Source organism: Thunnus albacares, chromosome 12 (genome assembly GCF_914725855.1).
Source record: "Thunnus albacares chromosome 12, fThuAlb1.1, whole genome shotgun sequence".
NCBI classification, from domain to species: domain Eukaryota; kingdom Metazoa; phylum Chordata; class Actinopteri; order Scombriformes; family Scombridae; genus Thunnus; species Thunnus albacares.
The window spans coordinates 8949941-8959985 of record NC_058117.1 but is presented as its reverse complement, the minus strand read 5'-3'; the positions used below and the strand labels follow the sequence as shown (position 1 = coordinate 8959985).

The following is a 10045-nucleotide window of genomic DNA, read 5'->3' as shown; positions in this document are numbered from 1 at the left end:
AGATATTCATTAAAATAGTTATTGTTCAATTCACTTTATTTTATATTTAACATGTTGTTAAATGTCTTTAATATCACTGATGTTATGCTCTACACTTGGTGCCCCCATGTGGCCAAGTGAGATCATGTTTACTGGTATAATTAATACAATTTATTTATATTTTCTAATCAAAGTTCACTAAAACATAAAGAGACTGCATTTTATCAGGTTATTATTTAAGACATATGTAAGCATACAACAGGACTCTCACTTCAACTGGGCAGGACACTATCTACACTCTATACATGTGCTATATATACATCTACTTCTTTATCATGTGCATTTTATCAGATAAATGTACACAAGTAATATGATTATTGTAGATCCTTTATTGTGGTGTCCATAATACCAAAACTCCTTATTTTAACTATTGTTAGCCTACATTTTTATAATTTGCATGTAAATATTTTATGAAACATTGTATTTCTTCATCTGGTAAGTATTTTAAAATAAAAATATTACATAAAATAATGAGCACAGGAAAACTATGTTTTGGAGAAATTCCATGTTTTAATAGCAACAACAAGCAATTTCCAGAATAAGATACATGTCCTGTGTGTCCCCCTCTATTCAATGTGATATCCACACTCTTCATTCACTCCATCATATTATCAGACAGAATAACAGGTGGCATAACATGTCTGCTCAATATTTGTCAAGAATGTGTGTCTGAATAGGCACCAAATTATGACTCAGACAAGATTACACTATTATTTACATTTTTATTGAGAACTTAAATAACAGGAACCTTTATTAACTGATAACAAAAATATTTCACAATTTCAAACCATGTTTACTGTTAACTTTACTGCAATAATTACAGAAATCATAATTGGTTGTATCTCAGCTACATTACTGCTTTATGAATATTTATGTATGGTCATAATAGATCTTATTTACAATAGTGTATAGAAAAATAGATTCTAGTGTTGAAAAACAAACATGTCATGTCAAAGCCTTGCAATATTCAAAATTTAAATGATTATGTTTGATTTCATTGACATGATCCTGCATCAGCACAGTCCAGTAAACAGCAGTCCCTTTCTGTTTTTGTCCCCTTTAGCTGCTGCCATGGCTTGCCCTGCCCAGTCTGATGTCATAGGTGACCATGTGGAAGTTGTCCCAAGCGTACAGCTTCCTCTGGATATGGTTGTAGTCCACCATGCTGTTGTAACGGTACTTGTTCTTGAAGGGCACAGTGACAGCACGCCCCTTGCCGGTGGCTGTGTCAAACACATAGTTGATGGTGGTGTTGGGTGCTGTGTAGCTGGCCACCGTGTACAAATGTCCGCATACCATGAAAGCATTGGCCACTGTGTTCTTCCTGATGTTGGTCTCCCAGCTCTTCTTCACCTCCAGGCTCTCTAGGTCAAGCTGGGAAATCACAATGGCACCCTTTGCCTTGCTTGTGCTGTAGATGGCCCACAGACCTTGCTCATCCACTGCCAGGTCGATGTCCGTGTAGCCACCCCAGGAGTAAGGGTACTGGCCGTGGAAGCCAGCGTGAGGTAGCTCTATGCGTGATGCCAGGCTCTCAGAGGCCAGGTCATAGCGGATCAGGGTACGGCTGCGTTTGCGCTGGTAGTAGAAGGAACCGCGGTACATTGTTGCCCCAGTGCTCTCCACAGGCTCTGGAAGGACCAGGACCTTCATAGGGAAGCCACGGGAGAACTGTTTCATATCTTCATATGCGAAAAGCTGACGGACGTCTTTGCCCACTGTGTCGATTCGCCACACGGTCTTATTGGTGTACAGAGGGCCTTGGGGTTCGGGATCCTGCAGCCACACTCCATACTTCCCTGTGATCCCGTCAGCCTTCCTGTGTAACACAGGATCTCCCACTGACAGCAGCTCTCCACAGCCTATAAGAGAGTTCAACTTTATGGTATCATATATGTACAATGGTTTCAAACACTCATGACATCACCATCAGAAAAGCCTGAACTTTACCTGTGAAGCTGTGATTTCCCTCAGGAATGAGGTGGGATGCTGGGACCTCCGTTACCTCAGCCTTCATCTCCTGGTATGCACCATTGCTAAAATCATAGGCAGGGTCTGGTAGAAATAAAATGAAGGAGAAATACATGAAAGGAATTTTAATGACTTTCTAGCTAGTATGAACTATAGGCTATATGTGTATATATAGGTAGTAAACTACAGATAAAGCAGAGTCACCCCTTGTACTTAGATAAAGTCTCAGTGCCTCATTTATTTGTCTCAGAGCCCAGCAGGTTCCCCTATAACCGTGCTATTGCCCTCCTTGAAATGATCATGTGCACGTAAACAGGCATGCATGAGTGACAAAGCCGTAAAAGAAGAGTTGGTGTTGTAAATTCCAATGCACTTACTCAACCTGGGAAAGCTAACTGCAACCTGACCTGATGCCCTCAACCTCAAAGATATTTATCAGAAAAAATAAAAAGTGGCAAGACAGAAAGGGCACAGCAGTGTTGTGATTAAAAAGAATTCAGGATTTGATTTGTGTCTGCTTTCCCTTTACTCTCTGATATACATACCATTAGCAGGTCTGTGGCTGTTTTCATGCTGAGCCCCCCCTGAGGAGTGTGACTGCTCGCAGGGTTTCTGCCTGAGGCTCTCTGCCTCCTGGCTCAGCTCAGCTACCCTCCTCTGGAGCTCCTGGACCTGCCTGTTCAGACGCTCCTTGTCCTGCTGCAGCTGGTTTCTTTCCCCTATAACCTGGGAGTAAGCTTCCTGGAGACCTTCTTCACCCTTAGCCCCGACCTCAGTCCTGGTGTCTGTGTCTACTCCTGCAATCAGGCGGCTGACCAAAGCTTCCAGCAGGGTGAGCCGGGACAAGACTCCATCAGTCTCTGGTTTCCCACTACCCCCAGGGCAGCTGGCCTCCTCTGGACTTTCCACGGTGAAGGTGTAGTGGCAGCGTCCGGCTGGGTCATTGGAGCGGTGGAGGGAGGCTCGGTCTTCGGCCTGGCTGTGGTTGGCCAGAGTTAAGAAGGACAGACACAGGAGAGACACCTGGAGCCACATTCTGAAGGGTCAGACTGAGTCTATAGTCTTCTGTTTTGGGGATATTTGCAAGGATGAAGGACTCCTCAAATGTATATCTTTTCTTTCTTTAGCTAGTCTTTTCCCCACCTGAGTATCTCTGGTCAGTGCAGGTCAGTGTCTGAATCCCAGCAATGCTGAGAGTAGGATATTTATACAGTTAACTGTCACAGAGTGGGAGGGGACGAGGACTGTGGCAGGGAGTGAAATAGTCAGGGGGTGTGGAGTGTGTTTGAGAGTCCACGTGTTTCTTCTTTTTTACTGGTGGTGGGGTGAGGTGTGCTGAAACGGGCAAACAATGTGAAAATCACACAGTATCAGTGGAAAAATACACAATTTAATGTTTGTCTGTTTTTTCCTGTGGAAGATTCTTTTATTGTGTCTCAGTAGTTGATATGTCTCTACAGGTTGTTTTGACTGGAAAGCATCTCTTTTATGTGTCTACTGGCTGTCACCTGCAGAGCTGTTTACTTCCTCCGTAACTGATAGTTTTACTATTAAACCAGGGTGTGATTTACTGTAAACCCAGTTTATGACCTGGGTACGGGGTGAAATCTGGGCTCGAGGGCAAGTGTTTAGGAATCCAGGAATCTGCAGCCACTATTTGCCATCTAGGCTTGACAGCAAGGCAACATGGTCTTTCAAAGGACCTGAGGGTACACTGGTACTCATCTGCCCGCACCACAGCTGGGCAGGATGTCTGGTACAGGAGGATGGGCTGGCTGTCTGGCAAGAAAATCGTGGTTATTCTTCTTTTCTTCCTACCAAAGCTCATACTTTCCACACATCCCCAAATGCTTTTAAATCATGGATTCTTACTGGACACATTATAGTGGAAACATAACTTTTTGATTATAACAATCCAAGAGCCGCTCTGAGAGGCTGCACAGCGGTGCTTTGAGCTAAATGCTGATGTCAGTGAGCACCCTGGTAGCCTACTGGTTACGATGCATACCACATAGCTATTATGTCTGTGGTTCGTTTCTGGCCATGGACATTTGTTGCATCTCATATCCCTCTTTCTACCCCAGCTTCCTGTCTCTTTGCATTTTCACCTGTCAAATAGAGGCAAACAATGCCAAAACATATTCTTTAAAAAATGCTAATTTCAACATGCTAACATTCTCACAATGGCAGTACACAGTACACATGCTGAAGCTAAGCAGGTCTAATATTTACCATGGTCACTGTCTTAGTTTAGCATGTTAGCATGCTAACATTTGTTTATTAGCGCTAAACACAAAGTACAGTTGTGGTTGATGGGACTGTAATTGATTTTGGAAGCTATGTAGTCATTAACCAAAGTATTGGACAAACTGAAATTTTGATGATTGTGCTAAATGTTATTATAATTCATCCTGATAGGAATGTGAGTGTGTGTATAAAATTTCATGGCAATCCGTCTAATAGTTTTCGGAAGAATCCTCCCTTATGGCTTTGCTCTCACACGAGACATGTGGCTCATCCACGTGAAACATCTGCGACTTGGAGAGGGGAAATAGCAAATATATCAACACTGGAGTCCAACACGAATGTACCCATAGTAAGTGTACAAAAACCACCAGTGGCTGTTATTAACTGGTACTGGAACTGGCACTTCCTCTCAGTTTGTCTCCACTTTTCTGTATTTTTCCATAATCAAAATGCTGTGTCTGTCCTCCATGACCATTACAAAATATTTCATGTAAATACCGACAGCAGCAGCAGCAGCAGTTTCACCCCAAAGCAGCTTGCAGCACATCTGTGTTTGGTTCCACAAGATCAGTCTGCTGCCTAGTTAACCTGTCCATTTTATGGCCCATGGAAAGTCACCAGTATTCCACAAAGTTTTCACTTCTGAAGTGTGTTTTTCTTATATAACATTACGACTCCTGTAAAAGTCAGCCCCAGCCCCTTTGTCGGCCCTAAAAAATTCAGAAGATCCCAACGTGTGCACAATCTCTTCCACAGACAGTCTCTCTCTAGATGCTGAAGTAGCTCTGCAGGGAGCCTGGAATCCATGTTTGCCTGCTGAAATGTTCAACGTGCACATCTTAGCAGAGCTAAGAATACTCATTTTAATGATGATGGCTCTTACAGTATGTTACAATTTGGTTTCTCCATACTGGGATTCCATGTCCTGCAGCTGCAATTAGATACAATTATTTTCCTAACATGCAGGATTTGTTGCTTCATTTTTATTTATGATTTAACCCTCAAACATTCAGTTTCCCACTTTTATTTTGTTTTAAGTATAGCTTAATTCCATGGTCTGACTGATATACTGTATATTATCAGCATGCTACAGCTCGTCATTGAAGCCATAGGAGGTTAACACTGATTAATATATTCAAACTCAAGACTTCATTTCATGCCATGATTTTTTTAAAGCTGCATCATTCTTTCAAATGGAAACATTCTTCTTATCTTGTCCGTCATTTTATACACATTTTCCCAAAATTGAGCCTGATATAAAGAGTATCTTTGAAAACTATGGCATCTTCAATTAAATACAATTCTATGGGTTTGAAACAGTGTTGATTAACCCATCATTGTATTTCTTAAAGCAGTGGTTAGACAAAGTGGTAGACAAATAACCCAGTTTCAACTGTTACTGTAGAGTTAATAATGAATATGAATAATAGGTGAAGAACAAATTATTGATATCAGATAAACAGTAGAAGATATCTGTTATTTTAAGCAGTAATTTTACAAACCTCTAAGCCTCCCAGAATTCTTGGCAGTACAGGATTTCCACTGTTCTGGAGGGACATTTTACTGCTGCCTTTGTTTAAATATGAATCACATAATATTATGCAACAGGAAAAAGTTGGGAGAGCTGTTGGGGACAATGACATCACAGAAGAAAAACAAAACAGATGAGAGAAACAGTGTGATTGCTGCATCAGGACCGATGTGGAAAATGAAATTGTCACCATTAGAGCTTTTTACACAACATCCAGTATAATTCGATTATTGATTTAGACGTCAGGCTGAATGGATCTTACAGAGAAGGAAAGTGGGCTTGGTGGCAAATTAAATGGCGTGCCAGTTCTCTCACACTGAGTCTTAAAGACAGTGACAACATCATTTTCCAGTGGCTGATGAAATTTGAGTAGCGCCCACATGGAACAATTATTGGCATGCCAGACGTACATTTACAGGTGTGAAGTGTTGCATAATGCGCTGTTACATGGGTGCCAGACTCGCTCGTTGATTTTCAATATAATGCAGACATGAAGCAGTCAGTCATCAGAGGTGTGCACTCAGTGGTTTAACACCCTTTAACACAACCTCCCACCTGAACATAAAATTCCACCTCAGTGCTCAGACTGAAACTACGGAAGTTGAGCCTGAATGCTTGTTCTCTGAAAGTCTGTGTGTTTTCACATTTATGAGAGAGAGTGATGAAGAATGAGACAGTCTTGATGCTTTGCATGTGTTGTGATCTAAGGTGCCGAAACTCAAATGAGTCATTGTGCTTGATTCATGGTGAGCAATTGATGGATTAAAGGGAAAATGAGCATTTATGACTATCATTTATATAATTTAGTGTTCATTAAACAAAACCACAGGGGGACAGTGTGAGGTGTTTTTGACACGAGCATTAAAAATGGCCTGCTGTCTGTTGTGACTACGAGGGTATAATCACTGTGGATCACACACGCCCACACACACAAAATCTCACAGCGCAGTAGGTGTTGTTTGGTCTTTGACAGCTCAGTACAGGTGTTACACCAGAGGTTCTCATTACTGATACAGACAGACTGGCATGGCACCAGAGTGTCACAGACAGTCTCACATGCATAGATAAACACATACTGTAGATAAGACACAACTGACATAACACAGTAGTGAGACAACAGATTTAACACTTGGTGTCAGGTACTGTAGGTGTTTAGGAGTCCTCAGAGGAAGTGATGTTGTGCTTAAAGGTCTGAAATGGTATCATTATTTCTTTAAAGTCGAGATGAAATGAAAAAAATCCTTTGTCCCCGGTCATAGTGTGCACCTATTTAGCAATATATGCTGGAAAAAAAGCTTCTTTGTATTCTTATATCAAAACCCAATCATGTTTTCTTTCTGTAAATCAAAATATGATGTGTGCTTACGTAGGCTTGAACCAACCAATTTCAACCAATAATATCATGACATCCACCCATCAATCAATCTTCAACTTCTAGCGGCACAGAGCTAAGATTCATTATGACATGCCCACTTTTCAACGTTCAAATCAAATTCCTCCCAACATTATGTCCTAATTATCCTGTTTCACTCGGAAATACATCATGATACAGAAGCTAGATACTCTCAAAATGCTGTTTCATCTGAACTTTAAAAGATAGGTTCACAATTTCACAACAGTTAGCTTAGCTTAGCATAAAGACTAGAAGCAGGGGGAAACAGCTAGCTTGGTCAAAGGTAATAAATTCTATCTCCCAGCACATGTAAAGCAAACTATTGAACGCATTATACCTCATTTCTTTAATCAGTACAAAAATCGAGGTGTAAGAACAACAATATGTGGTTTTACAGTAATGTGCTGGACTATTTTTGGCCGAGGGCAGTGGCTTGTAGAACTAACTCGTTAGTGAGCTTTAAACGTTCAGGTGGGACAGAGCTGGGCTAGCTGTTTCCCCCTAGCTTTATGCTGAGCTAAGCTAATGTCTGTAGCTTCATATTTAATGACAAAGTAACATAGATCTAATTTCCCACAAATGTCAAACTATTCCTTCAAAAGACTTTTTTATTATTTTATTGGTGAGACCTTTAGTTTCCTATTTATGCAGCATGAGATCACCATTGAATATCTACCATTTCCCAGGAATTTCAACTAAATTGTCCATTACTGATGTTTCGTGCCTCTGTTTGTTGTAACATTATGTCATCTAAATACATGGTGTAAATATAATTGAATTCCTTCTCATTGTAATTCCAGTAATATCTCCTCTTTCCTCACAGAGCATCACCTTTCAGGCATGTAGCTTTTTTATATAAGTATGGGTTTACAGGATTCCACTGGCTCTAAACTGTACTTCAACAGTTTCAGTAAATTCCTCTTTTTCTACCATAAACTGTCATTCCGTCAGTGTGTGAGTGTGTGTGTGTTGTGCAGTTTGTGACTGGGCTGTTTGAAGCTGTGTGTTATGTAATGGGGCCACTGTTTTCCCCCCATTGATGACAGTTTAACAACAGGGCCCTTCGATTGTGGTGCAAGCCAGGCAATGATTTAGAAACTAAGTCACCTAACTAGCTCAAAAGCGGAAAATGGAGAAAATGTCTATTCATTACAATTGTTTCCACAAACATTGGAGCCTAGTGCAGTTTGCAACCTTGCACAACTCAAACACTGATCGGTTTTCGTCTTAAAATGGCAGGAGCTCATATTTTTCTCCTTAGCTCATCTCAGTGGCCTTATAATCTCATTTGAGAAAGGAAGAAAGTGCAAGGTCAACTGAGTTCCTTCCTCGACACAGATTTAAATCTGAGGCTGTATCAAATTCAACAGCTGCGTGTGCAGTACAGTCTGTGACTTCTTGTTGGGCTATGCAGAGAAGAAAACAGTGACCCTGCTTGAAACAACAGCACATGTTCTGGTAGCGCTTGAACAGGACACAGTGAGGTCATTTTGTGGGCTCTGACATGGTAAGCAGGCAACACCATCCTGTCCAAACACAGTGCTGAAATGAAGCATGGGTAATGGATGATTCAGGGCAATGATGGAGTGGCACATGGGGACCAACATGTTGATAACTACTCTCCCTGGCCTTTTTCTGACCCAAAGCCAATAATCTGTTCTCCATCAGCACTCCGCCATCTGTCTTTTCTTCAAAATACACATACAATGACAAACAAATACACACAAATGAACACACACAAACACAAAGTCCCATATTTCATTTCAACAGGTCTTGCATGCTTCTCCTGAATTCCTGTTTTAAACCTTCATCATTTGTCCCATGATGAAACATACAGTATACTGTACATCTTGAAAACTCTACAAGGCCAAGGTGGAAAAAATAATGAATACACCTTATGGTTCTTTGTCTTGGAAGTAATTTAATCACAGTTACAATCTCTGCTACATTTGGATTGAATACAAACCAGCTGATTTGTCAGTTACAGTGGTAGAAGAAGTACATAGATTTATTGTGTACAAATACTCTGAACAAGTCCTACATTCAAAATTTGACTTAAGTTAAAGTACATAAGTACTTAAAGTATCTTGCATTGTGCTTGTAATGCACAATGCATCCTTTTCAGAGATTTATATTAATATACACTATTTATTATTGTGATCAATGCATTAAGATTTTTAATTACTTTATACTATATGCTGCTGAGTAGTTTACAACTGTGTGTCATATTCTGCTTGTACAAAAGATGTATTTAATGTAAAATGTGAATCTGCAAAGTAACTAGAAACAAGAACAAGTGCTTCAAATTTTGTGTAAAAGTACAGTACTTGAGTGAATTTTGGGCTTGGAGCTACTTTCCATCTCTGGTTAAAAAGTCTAAAATTTGTGTCCACAAAAATGATTTAGTATATCAATGGAAACAGTTTCGAAAATCATAACAATTCAAACAGGCAAAATAGTATCAACTAAGATGAGAAATGGTCACAGTTTGAAATGATCCAATAGGGATATGACAGAGACATGCAGTATTGCTATACTGTGCCATTCTGTATATAGCATCTGTGTTACTATGTTACATAGTTGTACATATGTACATTAGACATAATATAGTATTTACTACACAAAACAATACAGTACTACACAATATAATATAATAATAATACCTTTTGTTTATACAGCACTTTTCAAGATACTCAAAGACGGTTAACACATAGATATAACACAGGACAGTGCAATGCTATACTAAACTGTGTTGGTTTATACTATACTGTATAGTACTGTGTTATAAAATACAGTACAATGCAATGATATACTACTATGCAATACTATACTATATGAAGAGTATTGTCCTCTACAATAATATA

General features: G+C 40.0%; 1 protein-coding gene across 1 annotated transcript; it reads right to left on the bottom strand.

Annotated features, from left to right (window-relative positions):
* Positions 1-552: 552 nt before the first annotated feature.
* Positions 553-3210, bottom strand: LOC122993898 (myocilin-like). The gene is made up of 3 exons (XM_044368345.1): positions 2556-3210; positions 1990-2094; positions 553-1901 (listed from the first exon to the last, which is right to left on the bottom strand). The coding sequence occupies exons 1-3, from the start codon at positions 3043-3045 to the stop codon at positions 1099-1101; spliced, it is 1398 nt and encodes a 465-aa protein (XP_044224280.1). The 5' UTR covers positions 3046-3210; the 3' UTR covers positions 553-1098.
* Between the last annotated feature and the right edge of the window lie 6835 nt (positions 3211-10045).